General features: G+C 37.0%; 1 protein-coding gene across 1 annotated transcript in view; it reads right to left on the bottom strand.

The window, feature by feature from the left end:
• Positions 1–19,552, bottom strand: part of GPM6A (glycoprotein M6A) — a 151,817-nt gene extending 132,265 nt beyond the window's left edge. Inside the window, exon 1 of the mRNA XM_004775558.3 lies at positions 18,904–19,552. Coding sequence (XP_004775615.1) covers positions 18,904–18,940 — 37 coding nt within the window. The 5' untranslated portion in view covers positions 18,941–19,552. The remainder of the gene's footprint in view (positions 1–18,903) is intronic.
• Between the last annotated feature and the right edge of the window lie 790 nt (positions 19,553–20,342).

Raw genomic sequence — 20,342 nt, 5'->3', positions numbered from 1 at the left:
CAGTCTTGCTCCAGCTCTGCCTGTCTTGCTAATGACTTATCCCTTCCCTCTCTTTCCCGTCCAGAGCTCCATGGCAGTGCTGGCCCGCGAAGGCAGCGTCTCTGTGCCAGGACGCCAATCTCTGCCACCTGCGTATGTCATCTGCCATGTGCTTCACGGAAGGGCTTAAAAGGGAAAGAGTTGAATAGAAATTACCATTTATAGCAATTCCATTTGTTCTGAGTAATATTCGCATTTTCTCTGAAAGAGTACTTAATATTTTAGGGATGCCCCAACCTATTCTTTTTAAAATCCACGCAAAATCAATGATATATTTCAATCATCTAAGTGATTTTTAAACATCTAGGTCTTTGTATGTATTATGTTTATCCTATTAATATGACATAAATCAATACAGAATGGCACATTCAAAGCAATTCTTAGAAATTTCTCTCCATTTTGCCATTCTCTGGACAGTTTTCTATTCCTCATCTAGTTACCATCTTCTGAGAAGCACAGTTTCTCAATTTCTGAGCATGTTTAATCGACCACTATGGTTGTCATGCCAACCTACACAGAGAATTCTGAGCTTACATGGGGCATTTCAATACAGTGACCCAATTACTATCTGTCAACAAATTCACCAGCAAAATAAGGGGACTGATAGATTAATGAGATTTATTTCCTGAAATTGCACTATAGAGACATTTGCAAGTGTTGAAAGTACCATCAATTTTTTAAATAATCAGAATGCTGTATCACTTATTATACTATAAGTATGGTGCTTGAATCTTTTGCCTTGGTTATTGCCCTTATGAGTTTATTTTATGAAGTATTTAGCTTCACTTTCTCTACAAAAGCAAATGCCACTGGGGCATTTACTTATGTATGGTATAAAGGCCCATATTCTCCAAACTGGAAATTACCAAATAGAGAAATTATCTCAATTCTATACAATAGAATAGAAGTTTATGAAGGCATAGGCTAAACTGTATAATCCTGTTAACTACCGTTTAAGAAAGTCTTTATTTCGTTCAAAAGCAAGAACAACAAAAGCTATGGGTTGGACGATTTTGTGACATGATGAAGTCACCTCTTAATTGAAAAAAAGATAAATTGTTCCTTCTTATAAAGAAAAACAAGGCCAGCATAAATCCCAGCACTGCAGTGAAAGAAATGTGTGGACTAATTCTGTAGATATATAATATAAAAACATTTTACTCTCACTTGACCATTTCTTTTATTATATTTATAATAATTTGCTTTTGTTGTGTAAGTGTGTGTGTGAACACACACGTGCATATCTGAGGGAGAGAGATAGAGAATGAATAAAATATGAATGTTTCTATTTTTCTTTTCTGATAGATATTTCATGTGTTTTTGGATTAGAGATTCCATTTTAATATAATCATTCCATGTATAATCTCTATTTGCTGGCCAACAGAATATTGAGGCTCAGATGATTTTATTTTGTAAATAACACTGGATGACAGGTAAGGTTATTTTATGAAAAAAAACTACATATAAATGAAATGAATGAATAGAAAAGATATTCTAGTTAGATAACAAGAATGTAATAATGTTCTTACATTACCTTTGAAAATATTGGGTTCAAAAAACGTCTAAAATTAATAGAAACATAGATAAGGAATTCTAGGGCATTTTCTTAACATTGCAAATAGGAACATGAAGGTCATGGAAATTAAGTAGTTCGCCATATGCCACCCAGTCAACCAGTGACAGCCACAGAATTTGGAACTCCCTTCATTATTCCCAGTTATGAACTTACAAAGTTCTTGGATATGCTGTATAAATGTTCTTATATGTAAAGGAAGACTTATTTCTGAGACACTAGCTTTACATGTTAAAATTGAACTCAAGAATTGATTATAATCATCTTAATTTAGGTAAGGGAGAAGAGCATCAGTGATCTCTTGCCTAATGGAGACTACTCAGAATAATAATAGTAAAATGGAAAGACCACTCTAAAACACACAAGAGAAATATTTACCACAAAATAGGGCCATTCATATTTCTCAGTCTTTGTCTTTTTCTTAGTCTCTCTCTCTCACTCTCTCTCTCACACACACACACACACACTTTCATAAGTAAGAGCAAATTATTTTCCAAATGTTTTGTGTTTATTATCTTTCTGAAAATTGAAATATTGTCCATCCCCAACACCTTTCAAAACATTTTCATATATCAACATCTTTATGAGAAGCATGTTTTTCAATCAAATTGCTCATAATAGCCTATGGCAAGAATTAATCAAGAGTCTTAAGGCTGCAACTGAACAAGAAGAGGGGAAGCCAGCATTAGGAGACATTCCTGAAGGACAAGTGAATCATGACCAATCGGATGATGAGAACGTGGAAGGTATTAATAGTGACCACCCAAGCTCTCAGGTTTGCAGACAGCATATATAAATAGTGACAGAATTTGAAAACAACGTATGGAGAGAGGATTCTGCATAAATGGATAAATTCCATTCTGGACATGTTGCTTTTGAGGCCCTTATGTGTATCTGTGGCAGACAGCCTTCTGAGATGGTCCTCGGTGACCCCTGCCTATGGCATTCAAGCTTTTCCCAATCTCTTCCACTTGAATAAGGGCTACCTTTATTGATTTGCTTCTAATGTACAGACTATGTCAGAGTGCTGGAATGTTGTTTCCAAGCTACATTACAAAAGCACTGCGGCTTTCATCTTGCATGTTCTCTTCCAATGTCTCTTCTATCCAGGAGAAGCCAGCTACTGTATCATGAGGCAGCCTTGTGGTGAGGCCCATGTTTAAGAACTTGCAGCCTGTCCACAGGTGGCATGTGACTAAGCAGCTGAGCAGACCCACTCCCATGCCGGAGCCTCCAGATGAGACCATGGCTATAGTCAACAGCTTGGATGCAATCCAGCCACTTCCTAACAGGTTACTCTGATTTTCTCGTAAGCATATCATTGATAGCTTCTTACTTATCTATTTATTTACATCTGGATATTGTATAGGTTGCAATCTATCTCAACTTCCACATCAAAAGACCCATTATTTAGTCTGCCTTGTTCAGCGGTACTTAGAAGAGTGGCTGGCACACAGTCATTCTAAAATAATTATCTAAGTGTAATCACAAAAACTTGGAGATTTGAGACGGATTTTAGCATGGATAGGGAGGCAATATAACATAATAAATGAAAATAATAATATATTCTAAAAGATTAATAAAAACCCACTTGATTGTCTACAATTTACCAAGCTGTGCCAATCATATAGATAATTTATAAAATTATCCTTTTAATAATGTATCAACCCCAACATATAGACATTATTCTTCTTATTTTATAGATGATATAATAAAGTCTGTTGATCAGAATTTAGTTGTGTGACCAAGAAACATGGCCAGCATGTGACAGAGTTGGGACTGGAAGCCATAGTTGAAGGTTCTGGTGGTTCTACTACCTTCCCTCTGGCAGCTGATGATTTTCACTGTGACTATGTAGAAGTTAGAATATAAGCCATTTGCCATTCTACTGCATTCACAAACCTTTTACATTGTGTTTACCAAAAACAGATCATAATTCCACTGTGACATTCACATCTGGGAATCCTGCAGTAGGTAACGAGGTGTAATTCTTAGGGGCAGTACTAAATGGAAGGCATAGCCTTTAAGGTCTTACATGGTACAAACTGTTTGCTTGTTTACTTTTGAACTAATGAGCTATGTAATAAGTTCCCACAGGCATTTCGTCCCCAGTACGTACTGAATTCACTTTGAAAGTGGTCCTAATCCAAAACAATAATTTCACCAATTCCTATAAAGTCCCGAGCTATGTTTTGTATGTGTTAGGCCTGTGTCTTCACTTTTTTCACAGTAAAATAATTACCTCAGATTATTAAGAGTTCTCTTCTCTAGAAAAATTAACTAGCCTGACATCATATGTGTGAAAAATGTTCAGTTATTTCTTCTAGAAAATATATGTATATTTGAACAGAGGAATGCAAAAAACCAGATAACTGTATAACACATGGTAATAACTGGGATCTCAACAGTAGCATTTTAACATTCATTTAATTTAATTTGTGAATTAAAAATGCCTTGTCACCCTAGTTACAAGATTTATAACCATTTTGCTATGTTTAGAGATGGCCTTTATTGGATCTTTCATGACCTCTGACATAAAATTTATTTATGATGTTTGTTAAATAGCTAGTGAGACTAACTTTGGTATTAATTGCAGCAACAGTTCAAGAGAGTCCAGGGGTGACAAAGAATCAATGTTTAGACCCTCCCCCTAAGCAACTGAGCTCCCACATACACTGAATACATGAGAACGGTTTCATTGTTTCATGCATTAGCATCTTCAGTAACTCTAAGTTTCCTATCGCAGTCAATTTCCCCCTTCATCCCATGATTATAATTTCCTCCCAGATCTACTGAATCATCCAGATGGAAGGCTGTGTCTCATTCCACATTTCACATCACTTTTTGAAGTAATCAAGAGCTTATGCACATGATCATAGATTTCAAAAATCCTTTTGATTTTCAAAAGCAAAATTGGGGGGTTATTATCCAGAAAGTTCTCATTTTAAATGACTGCCATCTCTGACTATGTTTTCCTCTCAGGCTTTGGGATTTCGAATCCATAATATCCATATTTTGATATATAAATTGTAAATCTCAGTTGGGAAATTCACCGTGAGTGTTACGCAGTGGCAATGATCTACCAGACCAGTGGTTCTCTATCTGTGGTCCCAGGATTGGCAGCTACAGTAAACTTGGGAAAGTGTTTGAAATGCAGATTCTTGAGCCCCACACCAGACTTACTGAATCAGAAACTGAGATCAGAAGCAGAGGGAGGGACAGAAATCTACGTTTCAACACACCTAAAACAGGTGCTATTCAAGCAAACCCGAGCTGGAAAACTTCTCTATTAGACTAGGGTACTACCACAACTTGTATAACTTAAGACAATACAGAAACCCCAAAGGCAACAAAGCAGCATGTCTAATGCAAAGTGCAGCTAATAATCATTCTTCTAAGTTATTTATTTCCAACACTTTCAGCCAAAGCCATCACCTCACCTCTCACAAAGGTTGTTGGTTTACTATTTAATAACTTTTGCGGGAACTCAGTAAAACTCAACAGTAAGATTATCTTTAAACCAGATGTTATAATAGCACCCAATTCACATTTATAATCTGATTAAACAGGGTAGATGAACACCCCCTTTGTGGTCCTGCTGCATCCAAAGAGCATCAAAAAACCATCCTTGGTTATGGGTTGCAGAAATCTGGAGGACGACATCTTGGTTCCTTACAACAAATTGTGAGCGTCTGCCACCCTCCTTGCGAATTCACTGAACACTGCCTTACCAAAAATTTACAAACACCACAAACACTCTTCAAAATTATTTTTTGGTCGGGGGCGGGGTGTGGAGGCAGCTTAACTCTTTTACTGACACAGATAGGTCTGATTTTTTGCTACTCTTCTCTAGTGTGTCATCTCTATTAAGCTCTTAAACAGGAGTCCATTCCTTAACAGAGCAAATGTAGCACAGAGTTGAAATGTAAGGGTTTTTTTTTTTTTCCTTCCTCTTTGTGGCCTACATTTTCTCCTTAGAAAAGAGTGAATTTCCTCAGGAAAGTAATTTTACCAAGGGAAATATAAAATGCATTTTTTTACACGGCTCCAAAAGAGGTATTCAATTTTTGTCTGGCAAATCCTCAGCTGAATTTCACATAAAAGGAAACGAAGGAAATTGGAAATCCTTGCCAGAGGCTAGTTACCAGCAGAGAGTTCAAAGATTTCAGTGGCCTGATACGTAATAACATCTCCTTTCTTTTCTTCCTTTTTTTTTTTTTTTTCATTTTTCAAAATGGGGAACAACATTATTCCTTCCCAGCCCTGCATTCTAGCTCTGTTTGGTTTCCTCCTCCTCAGTATCTCAGGGTGAGCCCAGGCTTTTCTCTCCTCAGCTACCTCACTGGGCTTCAGCCCTTCTCCCTTCTAGACTCTTCTAGCTATCGACCTTCTTTTGAAATAAAAGTCATTTCTGTTTTGGCCAAACATATATTCATTTTCGTGGTTTCTGATGGTGAGCCAGTGCCGTTTCTGGGCAGCATCATTCAATGACCTTTTCCTTAAGCTGATGGTCTTTCATGCTCCTTCTCACCCCACAAACCACTAGACATTGCCATGAAGCTAAGAATCAACTGAAAACAGCTTTGGAAGAACCTCAACTTAGAAAAAAGACTGATCTGGGGCGTCTGGGTGGCTCAGTCAGTTAAGCGGCTATCTTCGGCTCAGCTCATGATCTCACGTCCTAGGATGGAGTCCCACATTGGGCTCCCTACTCAGCGGGGTGTCTGCTTCTCCCTCTGCTTGTTGCACCCACTACTTGTACACTCTCTCTGTCAAATAAATAAATAAAATCTTTAAAAAAGAAAAAAAAGACTAATCTGAGTGTCACAAAGTAAAACCATATAGGGAAGAGAGATATTGATACTTTTATATACAAAAGTAAAAATTTTAATATTGTAGTGAGGGAGAGGGCTGAGGTCCAATAGATACCTCCAAAAGACTTATCCTTGTCACCCTAGAAATAGGACATATTTTCCAAAAACAAACAAAATTCCCTTAGTCAAAATGTATAAGCAGAACACTTTTGATACGAACATGATTCAGGTATTTTTCAGATTTAGTTCTTTTTTTCATTCACCTTATTATGGTTTCTTAAGCAGCATGCATTTTTAATAATGAATTTAAAAGAAATATGAAAATTTTTTGTTTCAAATAAGATGACCCTAAGAATACAATTACAAAAAAAAATTACATAGACTTCTATGTGGTCAAGATCAAATGATCTCAAGAACTGTAATTTGCGGTAGATGATTAAACACTGTCACAGAAATTGAAAAGGAATCTTCCTTGAGACTAGACAAAATGGAACATAAATAGCTAAACAGAATATATAAAATGCAACCAAAATAAAATTACACATGTACCAAAGCTAACCCAAAATCTTGGCTGGAGAAATAAACTGCTTCACTTAATCAATGTATGCTAACCAAACGTATGTAAGTCAATTTTTTTTTGTAATATTAGTGTTATATTAATTGTACTGAATGGAAATCATCTAAATTAGGGGTGGGACTCTCCACCCTCTGGGACAAAACTGATTTAAAACAATCTAGTCCAAAAATAAAATAAATAAATAAAAGAAAATAAAACAAGTCAGTCCATTCTATAGCAAGATCAGGTGCAGTTCATGCTTTCCTATCCATTCTCATTTTTTTCCCTCATACCCACATATAAGAAATTTACAAGGAAAATTATATATACCTACATTAAGTAATGGGCATTTCAGTGTTCTTCAGTGCTGTCCTTAATTATTGTCTACTCCAAAGCCTAAATGATGGCTTCATAGTATTTCTAAAACATAGATGATAAGACCCTTCATTGAAGGCTTCTCTTTCTTGTACAATAAAACATGAAAATAACCAAAAAGGTAATAGTTTAAGTTAATGTCTGGCTTACATTCCTTATTAAAGTGGTATGTAATTGTTTGTCCCTCCAGGATCACAAACAGCCTTGTAAACTTATCTTAGATGATATAAGAACCACCCATGGCAGAATTGCATTCTCAGCTTGTGGGAGATGAGATTCCATTGAATGATGGAATATAGATAAAAAATAATTTTGGGGGTGTTATTTATCCAGGGAAAAACAAAGCAGATATTTCACTCTCTAGATGAAAGGACATGCTGTCTTCTCTGAGACAGACAAAATAAACCATACATCTTAATTTAGCACTATGTTTAAGAAGTCCCTAAAATAACAAACGTTGAGGTCACATGACCTCAAAAATGAGAAAAATGCTAGCTTCCACCATCATATATGAATGCACCAAACAATAATATCTCCAAACATTTTGCCAATTTTTGTTAAAAGGGACACAGCAAGTTAATGAGCTCACGAAGAATTTATAGAAAGTTTGATGAGCTTCCCATACTCCATGTAAATATAATATGCAAATCTTAATTATACCCCATCATGTATTATTTTCTATTTTCTAAAGAGAAATGATGAACATATTTAAAAAGTTTCATAAATGCAGACACTAACAGTATAGCTATATTGAAATACGACTTTTTTGCAGCTGAAAATTGTCTAAGATTAGCAATGTGGTATGGTTCAACCTAATATATCTACAATATAGTTAAGTAAGCCACAACTTACCCAATACATTTAAAGATGAATGTCTTTGAATACGTAAGGCTGAAGCAAAGAGGTTATGTCAAAAACAGAAGGAGAGGGCACCTGGGTGACTCAGTGGGTTAAGCCTCTGCCTTCTGCTCAGGTCATGATCTCAGGGTCCTGGGATCAAGCCCCACATTGGGCTCTCTGCTCGGTGGGGAGCCTGCTTCCCCCCTCTCTGTCTGCCTGTCTCTATGCCTACTTGTGATCTCTCTCTGTCAAATAAAGGAATAAAATCTTTAAAAAACAAAACAAAACAGGAGGAGATGCGCTAAGAATCTGATACAGATGGAATGGACTGGTAGCGAAATCGATTTTTCTTATTAAGCAGAGGATATTAGATTTAAATACAGACTCTGTATTTTTAATATTTCTAAAAATTATGCAGTGTGTGGTGGGAGAGAGGCAGGTAGAATCCAGCTGCCTGAAGAGACCTCAACACCAGTAGGTAATAACGGTGTTGCTTTTGCACCACTGCAGAGTCTGATAGAGCCTCAAGCACTAGAGCACAGGCCAGATACCATGATGATGACAGATCTGGGAGTGTGTACAAACTCTCCTCTCCAGCTTGCCCGAAACAATGAGTAAAACCTATTTAATAATCACGTAAAAATGGCAGCACCCCTAGATATACAGATGACACAACCACACATCATCATGAGAGAGCCATCTATCTCATTTATGAGCAACTCCCAAGTCTTTCATGTTGTAGAGATCAAGGCCAGAAGGAAGTGTTCACCACCTCTTGGATGATTAAATTCACATATTTATAAATATATAAAAAAACAGTCTTGGGGCGCCTGGATGGCTCAGTGGGTTAAGCCGCTGCCTTCGGCTCAGGTCATGATCTCAGGGTCCTGGGATCGAGCCCCGCATCGGGCTCTCTGCTCAGCAGGGAGCCTGCTTCCCTCTCTCTCTCTCTGCCTGCCTCTCTGACTACTTGTGATTTCTCTCTGTCAAATAAATAAATAAAATCTAAAAAAAAAAAAACAGTCTTTTTTCAAGATTATACTTTTTGGCCTGACTATATATACCTGGCATATAAAGCACGACAAAATTCTACATGTTCAGGAGGGACCCACTCTCAATTTTGCCCAACAAGGATATCACATGTTTATCCCAAAGCATAAATTAGAGGTTAGTATGCCAAAATACTCGTACACTAGAACTGCAGGGAGGAAGAGATGATCCTTCAAATACTGCGAGAAACCCTCCGCACATACCATTGATTAGAGCTTTCACACTATGCCTGGATCACAACCACACTCTCGGGCAACTGTTCAAGGTCGCATACTGGTAAAAATATAAAAACCAAAAGCATAAAAGATGGCAAAGGAATTGTTAATCATTGACAGGCTAGCTTTTAAATTTATGAACCTGAAAATGAACTAACTGGATAGAGCTTTATAAAGACCTTATCTTACTAAATTGTCCTCTATGATTTTAAACTGGTATTTCTTCAGCAATTTTGTTTTCCTCGACCAACACTTATCAATGAACATGGAGGGCCTAGGGTCAGCAAGTTCAGACACCACTATGCTATATTATTTTCTTTATTCGCATCTTATAAAATGTTCTGAGACTAACCTCCCAGGTTTCAGGAACCATCTGCTGAACTTGAGGGTTCAATGTATTTCACTTAATTGCTGGAACTGTAATGCAATATCTATGTAGGCTCTTTAATAATAAAATTGAATATCTATTCATTTTCATGAAGGCTGCTAGCAAACTGTATTTTAGCTCAAAGAATCAAAGACTTCTTTTAATTCAAATCTAAGGACACAAAATGGAGTCGTGGCAGCATTTTTCCAAGCTAGGTTTAGATCTGTTCTTGTTTAGAAAAGGACTGAAATGCAGTGAGATCTGTTCTTGTTTGGAAAAGGATTCCTCCTTCCTTTAGACTGAATAGTTGACATCATCTTTTTCTTCTTCCTCCTCTTCCGCATCTTTCTTCCCTCTCTATACTTTCTTTCCCTCTTCTCCTAGTCTCCCTCACCGTCACCAGAACCACTAAGACCACTACCATCACCACCACCATCATCATCCTCACCATCATCACCTTGTATGAATGGGGCTATATTCAGAGCCCCCTGCAGGTTGGGATCAAGAGCAAAAGCTAAAATCCATTCCCTTAAGGGATCTGTACTTTGCAAAATAAATGATAAGAGAAGCCCTTCATTAAATGCTAAACAAACTTTAAGAAAATAATTGTTCCAACAATTCAAAAAAGTAGTTAACCCTTTAGCATCCTTTAATTTTTGAAACCGTGTGCCTCAAGGAAGTTTGCTCAGTTATGTTTTAATCAGTCACCATGTGTTATGGAACACAGGAAAGGAGATATGGAGAGAGATCTAAATTTAGCAGACTCTTACAATGTGGCGAGTATGATGAGAGGCCTATCCACCAAGTCATTTTCATCAAAAACTCACATTAAAACCACCAAACCCAAAGATAATGGTAGAGGAAATTAATTCCCCCCAAAATATGGGTTTTCCCATACTTCTCAAAAAACCCACTCCCCAAAAACCAGGACTGACTAATACAGATTAAATTACAGAGAAAGTGAGATTCAGTCGGAAGAAAGAGTCAGGGCTGTAGCAAGTCATCTGATCTGGGAAACGGAGAGTTAGCTGGCCAATCAGTATGAGAGCTGACTACAAAACCTGCTGGCTTTTCTGCATGTCTGAGGTTTATAGAGAGAATCTGAGTGTATTATTTCTAAATCCTAGATCTTACAATTTAATTACAATTTTCTATTGTGGATGGTTGACTAAAGAAATTTAAAATGTTTCGAATTTCGAGTTATTCTCTAAGTAGTATTCACAGTCAAGTTTTATCACAAAAAGATGAGATTTTTAAAAATTTTGATGAAATTTTTAAAAATTTGATGAAAATCTATACTTTGGAATCTCTGAAGTATAAGTAAACCATTAAATGAATGTGGGTTTGGTTAGGTGTGGGCTCTACTGAAGAGCATCAGAACATCTCCAAGCTGGGGCACCTGGGTGGCTCAGAGGGTCATGGTCTCAGGGTCCTGGGATCCAGCCCCACATCGAGCTCTCTACTCAGCAGGGAGCCTGCTTCCCCCTCTCTCTGCCTGCCTCTCTGCCTACTTGTGCTCTCTCTCTCTCTCTCTCTGTCAAATGATGAATAAAATCTTAAAAAAAAAAAAAAGAAAGAAAATATTGGGGCACCTGGGTGGCTCAGTTGGTTGAGCATCTGCCTTCAGTTCAGGTCATGATCCCAGCATCCTGGGATCGAGTCCCACGTGGGCTCCTTGCTCAGCAGGGAGCCTGCCTCTCCCTCTACCTCTGCCTGCTATTCCTTCTGCCTGTGCTCGCTCTCACTCTCTCTCTCATTCTGACAAATAGATAAATAAAATCTTTAAAAATAAATAAATAAATAAATAAATAAATAAATAAATGAAAATACATAGTAATGTAGGAAATGTGGAGAGGCATCTCAAAAACTGAAAAAAAAAAAGAGGCTCTGTTTTGAGGAAAGGGATTTGGCCATGTATTATTTCTTTATTTGATTTATTTAGTAGAGCTTCTTATCATCAAATAACCATAAAGGAATATAAGCAATTATAAAGAAAATGTTATATTATTTGAAAAATATCTAATTCATCATTCAAAGAACCTTTCTAATGGAAGAAGTAAACTGCATTAAAAGAAAGAGAAAGCATTTGCCAAAACACTGAAATTTCTATTATTAGAGTAGAAAATGATAATTAGCAAAATTTTTCAACTGACTCACTTCTACTTGAGAATAAATAAAAAGCATGCATGCTCCACAATAGGAGAAAATGTGTGTGTTATGTTTCTAGCATCATTCTCAGAGAAAGACTCTATCAAATTGCTCTCTTTTGTAGAGGTAGGTATAATGAAAAATTATTTCTCATATGATAGAAATTTAGGTCGAAAAACATTAATTGACTTAAACTATGTGCCAAAATGTCTTTCTTTTGGAAATTATTCTGTTGTGCACAGCAGTAATGTTCCGACATGTTGATTTACCTTAACACTTGAGGAACACACATCATTAAAAGCTAAGAGTCATCTCTTCCCTTCTCCCTCTGACCTCAGATTTGCTCATATTGTAACTTAATTCCCCACTGCACTCTACAACACATCCTAGTTAGCTCCTGACTTTTACCTAGAACTAAAAAGTTAAATTCCCCACTCACAATTTGAAAGAAACTAGTCAGTTATCTTGTGTTTTTTTCTGTTTTTCTCCCCTTTTATTTTCACAGAGCAAAAGAGATTTCTTTCAGATTAAGACTCTCCAAGACAATGGTCACAACTTGAATAGAGAACACATGGGAAAACATGAATTATTTTCATAACGTCAGCTAATCCACAGCTGTGCCACCTGTTAGTGTGGATGATATCCAAAAGGATTTTGAAAACAAGCCAGGCAGTCTGTCTTCGATGTATGAAAAAGGAAACTGTCAAACAGTTTGCATGGCGGGGAGGGGTTTACGCTCAAAGGAAAATGGGGGCCAAAATTGACAAACTAGCAGTTATCTTCCATATTCTATGAATCACACATGAGCCGTTTGCCTTCTGGACTAATTAAGGAATAAGTAATTTCTAGAACCATTTTGAAGTTATCACTCTAAGTACATTCTGTATCAGTATCTCAATCCACTACAATGGACTTCTCACTTAGTCTCCTTAAATGTTTAAGATTAAGTTTCAATTCAGGGAAAAATGAAGTCACTATATCAAGCAAGCACTTTCATTTTTAAAGGTTACTATACTCATTCTAATGATACTGTAAAACAAAACCTAAAACAAAACCTATTGTGTTTCCTTTATCTTACCAAGATGGTGGAACATGTGTTATGAGTATTTTGGAACTCTGAGACAGATAGCACCACAGTTATAAAAAAACATAATTAAGCAACTGATCCAAAAAAAAAAAAAAAAAAAGATAGGAAGATGACAAAATTCTAAAAATATTGTATCTAAACTGCAGAAGTCATAATAATCAAAGTAATGTAGAAGTTAAGGGAATATCTACTGAGTCTTATGAAAAATCTTAATGTTTCCCACTGGCAAGTGTCTTCGGGCTACATTTGATAACCATGTGATGATAATTTCTTAGACTCCAGTATTAACTGCTAGTAAAAGCAGAGCTGCCAAATCACAGGACAGATTTCTCCTACACACTTTATGAAATCTGAATCTCTGTGTTTCCTTTAGCTTTGTTATTCAAATATTGAGAAGGCAACTAACAACGGTTGTTGGGATGAAGTCCTAGCTGCCTTCCCTTCCCTTGTTCATGAGTCTGCAAGTAGCCAACATCCAAGATGGATATGGAGGCTAATTAATTCTTCTGTTTAAATGACTCCTTAAGGGTTTTTGATGTTGTGGTTGTTATTTTCCTAGCCACTATTCGATTGATTTCAATGGTATACCATTAAAGATTCAAATTCTATTAATAAAGCAAACACTTTGATGCATCTGGTTCTTTGACTTCTTTGCAATGGTTCTCAAAATATTTTACTACTAGTACTTGCTAACTGGTAGGTAGTGGTTTTAGGTTGAACTAATCATTCAATTATAAAAAACGACTGGTGAGGAAAAAACTCAGAATGACCTAGGATAAAGAGTAGTGTCAGGTTGAGATTTAAGTATATAGTAAGTATACATTTAGTTCAGCAGCCGCACAGCAGGTCAAAGTTGGGGAAAATTTCTTAACATTAAGCCTCTTTACATAAGACTCCTAAAAGGATCTGGACATTTGTTTCATTTAGAGCTCTTTTGATTGTCAAGAACAGAGATTCACTCAGATTAGCTGAGGCATGGGAAGTTCCATCACTATAATGGTATTTGGAGGAATCGAGAGACCCTCGGGGCACATCAAGAAGCATCTTTTCTCAGTTCTCAAGGGGGAGTCCTACTGAGCCAGCCCATCTTTTTGGAATAAAGACTCACAGGTGATAGATTGCTGGCGGGAGCATGTAGGGATTGGATACCCTTGGCAAAGCTGTCCACATTTGGCCAAAAAAAGCCAAAATTGGTGACAATGAACACAGCCATAAATTACAGAGCACAGCTGATTAGTGCAGTAGAAGTGTGTGGTTGAAACAGAGCCACTTAAATCAAGCTGTGGTAGGCCGGTTGTTGTCAACATGGAGTACAGTGCAGGGTGTGGCCTCAATCTGACTGGCTGTCCTCATTACTACTTTGTGACTTCGGTCAAGTTAATTAATCTATCTGATTTTTAGTTTCCTCAATATTAGCAGCATTTAAGGTCATTGTGAGAAGTCAGTGAGTTAATTTATGGGAAGTCCTTAGGCCACTATCTGGCGTGGAAATCACTGGGCAATTTAAGTTGTCCAATATCCTCTTTTGTCAGAAAGCCAAAGCTACCTCTCTTTTCACTTATTACAGTGGTGTCTTTTCTTTAGGGATGATGTCTGTCTGAAAAAGAGTTAGGCTGCAAAGTCATCTTTCAAGGCAAAACTAACAGGAATCAAAAAAATTTTGAAGAAGAACTTCAGTCAGCCCATAAATACGATACACACGCTTCTGTGTGTCGACTTCTTCATGGTGATGCATGTAGAAATGTATAATATAAAAGGAAAAGTACATAATTATGAGCAGGCATATCAAACATAATTGCACAGTATTAATTATGAGATAAACATTAAGATTGAAAGAGAGAAAAAAATAAACCTGTGTACTGTCTGTTCATCCACATATTCTAGTTGGTTGTAACAAGCTAAGGATATGCTGACATGACACATGCAGGTTGGGTTAAGGACGAATGAATGACGGCCATTAAACGGCAGTTACGCGATCAGTGTTCAGATGATGAAACAATGCCTGGTCACATGAGCTTCAACTTCTACTTCCTCTAGTGACGTAGTCCTCGAGGGTCACCAAGCATTGATTTCTCTTGAGGAGAGGGTAAACCAGGCATCAGTGTTGGAAGGGAGTCAGTGGTTGCCTCTGTGCATAGCTCAAGAAGCTGACACACAGGGCACCTGGCTGGCTCAGTGGGTTAAGCCTCTGCCTTCAGCTCAGGTCATGATCTGGGTCATGGCATCGAGCCCCGCATCGGGCTCTCTGCTCAACAGGGAGCCTGCTTCCCCCTCTCTCTCTACCTGCCTCTCTGCCTACTTGTGATTTCTCTCTGTGTGTCAAATAAGTAAGTAAAATCTTTAAAAAAAATAAAAGAATAAAATCTCTTTAAAAAAAAAAAGCTGACACACAGATTCATACACTGTTGCTAATTACAGGAGAAAAACATGATAACATTTTAGTCATTATCTTTTCAGTCCATGAAACATTTCTGGTATATTACATGTTATTTTGAGTCTTTGTTTCCTATGATGTAAATGTTCAGAAATGAAGTCAATCAGTTTTTGGCTATTTGAAATAGTTCAGCTAACTTATGAAGATTCCAGCTTGCTAGTTCTTCCTGTTTACTATTTCCTTTCTATCTCTGTACAATTTTGTCACTTCTTCTAATCATTAATTCAGCAGCTCTGACCCCCTCCTAATTCAGTAACTCATTCACTGAGGTTGTCTATAAAGCAGTGGTCACCCACCTGCCTAGCAACCTGAACACACATTCACTAGTTCAGTAATGGTCAGACTTACTTAAATCATTTACATATTTTCCCAAAGGACTGGGCAAAATGTATGGGCATAGTTGCATGCCTACAAGTCATAAATGTATACATTTTAAATCTTTGTAAAAATCTCTTCATGTACTTTGCCCAATCCCACTGCAGTAACTGAAACCCTTGTTGACATGACTGGATGACCATGTACTTCAATTTTTGACAACAGGGATGCTTGGTCTATTATGGCTGAACTTCAGGGCCAAGGTTCAAAACAGCTTCTTTCCTTTTCCCCCTTTTTTTCCTCCAGTATCAGCATACTGTTGCTTTGGTAGGACTAAGATCAAATGACTGGCTTTTACTTAGAGGGCATGTTTTACAAAAAAACCCACACATTTCTTAAAACACTAGCTTCCCATTCAGCACAGTGAGATACTCACCTTTTGGGACAGCAGCAGAAATGGATGTAGCAACAGATTAATGACCCCATCTCAGTTTCACACCAAGCCATGGAGCAGAGTGACTGGTGAGGTCACCCACACTTTTAAATTATCCTCTCTCCCAGGATGAACATATATAGTTAGATTAGGGTAAATATTAGGACTGCTTTCAATTGCCTTTTACAGATCAAATAGGGAAGGAAGATCTCGTTATGAAGAAAACTGTATTTCTTATGGGAGATTTTTTAAGTTTTTAGGTAACAACTACGTATTTTTTCAGATATGTTTAAGAAATCACAGGCTTCCATTTTATATTGTAGTTGAATTTGGAAGCCGACATGGATAAATATGTGAATTCAAGTCTTTCTAATTTGTAACAGAGAAAAGTAGATTTAAATTGTAAGAAGGGACAGGAAAGCATTTTTCAGATGGAAGAGAATTCTGGTATATGTGAATTACTACTTAAGAAAATCCTATGCAATTAAGAGAAACAGGATGAAAGTTAATGCAAAGTGCTGTTGTCCTTTAAAGCAGACGAATCATTAAACCGGTCCACCTAAACTCTTAAAAAATCTCTTATGATTAACCTGCTTGTCAAGTAGCTTTCCAACTTAGATCCTCTAAATTGCATTGTTTCCTCTAACCCTGCACATACACAGAGAGCATTTATGTGCAAATATAACTTTCTAAAAACAAGCTTATATAGAAAAGGTTTCACTGGCAGAGTTGAAAGGAATAGACCAGGAATGGCGAGAGTTAAATCTTCTCAATTAATTTTTTAAAAAAGCTTAATCATAGATAACTTTACTTACATATCTTTATGTAGTTTATGTACTTACAACTTTCCATTTATAAAAAATTCTTTTCTACCACTGTTTATGATTTAATATAATTTAAATATGAACACCTTAATGATTAAAAAAAAAAAACCCTTAAAAACCAAAAATCCCACTGTGACAGGAAGTTCTCTCATCACATTGTTGCTGCTTCCACCCCCATGAAGGATTTTCAGTGTTACCTGAGAAAAACATCATAACTGATTACATCATTCTTCTCGGTTCCTGCCTCTACCAGGCTTGCTCAGACATTTCAACCTGTTACCACAATCCACGATTTATATCAAAATTGTATTTAGTGCAATGAATATCACTTCTCTATGTGAAAATTACCAGTTTATCTTTCCTTGGCCAAGAAGCAATCTCCTTATGTGCTATAAAAAAATATGAAAATAAGATATTTTGTTCCTAAATTGAAATAGTCAATAGAGATGCCTTTCAAGGATGAAAATTACCATGAAAATTTGCCATTTCAAATCATTGGTGAATACTTAAGCTATTTGTTCACACAATAAAGATAATGGAGGATTTTTTTATTGAAAAAATAGATCACATAATCTCTATGTAGCTTATTGTGTTTCTTTACAGAGTATCATTAATAAGTGTGCTAGTGACTAAAATTTGGGCATTACCTTATCTATTAACGTTCTCTATTGCTTTTATAAGACACTTAAATATTTAATGTCAATAGTCTTTGATTATATAGATGTGTTGACTATGTGTGTGTGTGCATGTGTATGTGTGTTGAGAGTCTCAGCAAAGCTCAAAATCATGAAAACTGCACTAGCTTTCGAATTACCTATTTTTTCATGTAAAACACTTTTTTTAAAATCATGAATTTTCATACATTCAAAATCAAATTTGACAGCTAAATCTTTCGAGTACTACTCTTCAATCTTACCTATGCCTCTCTTTCCAGCCTAAGAACACAAGAGCGTTTTGTATACCATTACATAAGCCTGAGAACAAGCATGAGAGAAAATGCTGGGGATTCTGAGAGAGACCTATGGTTCCCTCCAGAGCTACCACTTGTCACACACACACACACACACACACACACACACACACACTTCTTGAGTGTCCAAATCATTTGAAATTGTCAATATTTGGCCATTTCTAACCTATAAAAATGATCATTTCACTTTAATTTATACAGCCAGATATACCTCCAAAGGCTTAAAAATGAATCAGAAAACATCCTTCACATTTATTACTCAGAAGTTGATTATGGTCAACTCCATAGAAAGGAAAACCTTAACATCACTATGCACTCTGAAAATTTATGAACCTTTGCTCCATCTATATTAAAACTAAATCGTGTCCCCGCAAAGAAAAAAAAAAAGATTTTTTTTACGACGAGGCACCAACTAAAACAGAATAAATATACGCTTGGTCTTTGTTCTATCAGATGTCCATTCAAAGCTATCGATAATGGTTACATCATCAAATTTTTAGCAACAACAAGCTCCAAATACTGCGTCTGTGGCTCACGCCAGGAGTCCCCTGACCCAGCTCGACAAGCATGAAAACATGAAATAAAGGAACGTTAACAAAGACTGGTCTAAGAAACAGTTCACAATACCGCAAAGCTCTTATCACCAAACTCGACTATGCATCCCGATACTTAGATCTGAAAGATTTGCAAATAACGACAACATTCAAGACAGACATTACTATAAGTGAGGAATAGACTAAAAGGGGGAAAAAATGCCTACCAAGAGAGAAACATTCATTAGCCTTACTGGCAAGTGTCTAAAGCAAACAAGGAAACTGCAAAATAATTACTTGGTTACAAACAAACCCCTTTTAGCACAGTACCTTTTTGTGTCTGTCCCTCTTCCATATTCTCTTCCATGGCTACTTTTCTTCAGTAGAATCTGGTACACGGAATTAATCAAAAGCTCAATTAGATGTTGGAAAAACTGGTGATTTTTTTTCCCTGGGCAGCTCCCACAGCAGTGGCTTGGGCAAGTCCTCGGAGCTTAGCTAAGTCTCCCTCGCGCCTCTTGTTTGCTTGGAGACAGGCTGTCAAGTGTAATTTCATTCAAATTACTCTTCCGTGAAGATTATCAATTTTTCTTCTCAAAGCTGCCCATTGTGTACCACTGTAAGCAGGTATTCAAGCAAATAGCCCAAGAATTTTGGGGGGAAATTTGGTCTGAATCCCAGTAGCTGAGACTCTGTGATTCACAAGCTTTGCTTTGCATTTAAAATGGGGAAAAGAAATTGAGGTTTGTATGGAAATCTGGGCTTTAAATTGGAAAGAGGCTGAGCTGTGAACAGATGGAGGGGTGTCCTCCTAACATGAAGCAGACCACCAACCCATGATTCCCCCTCTTTGCCACCAGAGTGGGAAAGCCCGGATTCCTGCCGGTTCTTTATGCCGCAGCCCAGCTTCTCAGCAGTCAGACACCTTGCGAAAAAGCGTTTTCCTTTGCTCTCTGAGTCTCTAGCTAATCTGATCCAGAAGTGGCAAGAAAGGATGCAATTAAACCACCTCAGAGTCTGTCTGTACGAGGTTATTATTAACAGAGGTTTTGCAAGCTCACACATTTCAGATTGAAAAAGATAGAGAAGTATGGTTTTCAAAAGAATGAATATAAACCCTTAAGCCTGAAAGACATATTTTAAGTCATTATTTTACTTCTGTGCCTGACGATTCTTAAAGGAAAGGGAGGAAAACACTGAAATTTTTTAAAAGGTATCTATTGATGTCTTGGTAATTCATTGTTACTTTAGTCCACTAAAACTGCTGATTTTAAATAGGAAACTGATTTTAAATGGGAATTGTTTCAAGGGTCATTACTGGGAAATGAGTAGGATAACAGAAGAAGAACAAATTCTAGATAAGGAACAACAGGGATAAGCAATTTATAATGGAAAGCTGCAGTCTGATTTGGAATGCAAATCACAACCCTGCAGTCTGGCAATAAATTAGCATTTGTACTTCAGCCCACTGAGTGACAGTACTTCACAAAAGGTATAGTGAGAAAATAAACAGTTTCTCTTTCAAGGGGGCATAAGCCCTTACTGGAGCATAAAGTATAAAGAAAGGAAGAATCCCTGTTTCTGTCTCCATGTCCAAATAAGCAAGCACATAGAAACACACACCCCAACACACAAACTAACTCCTTACCGTCAATGGACACTAATTCACATCCTAATTCTCCACAGTACAACGTCAGAGCACATATTTCCCATGTTTTTTTTAAGTGGGCCAGTAACACGTTACAAACACACCACCTTCAGAATCATTA

The sequence above is a fragment of the Mustela putorius genome, unplaced genomic scaffold (genome assembly GCF_011764305.1).
Source record: "Mustela putorius furo isolate JIRA1106 unplaced genomic scaffold, ASM1176430v1.1 tig00000905_pilon_pilon_pilon, whole genome shotgun sequence".
NCBI classification, from domain to species: domain Eukaryota; kingdom Metazoa; phylum Chordata; class Mammalia; order Carnivora; family Mustelidae; genus Mustela; species Mustela putorius.
Note: the sequence above shows the minus strand (reverse complement) of the source record. Positions and strands in the feature narration are given on the sequence as shown.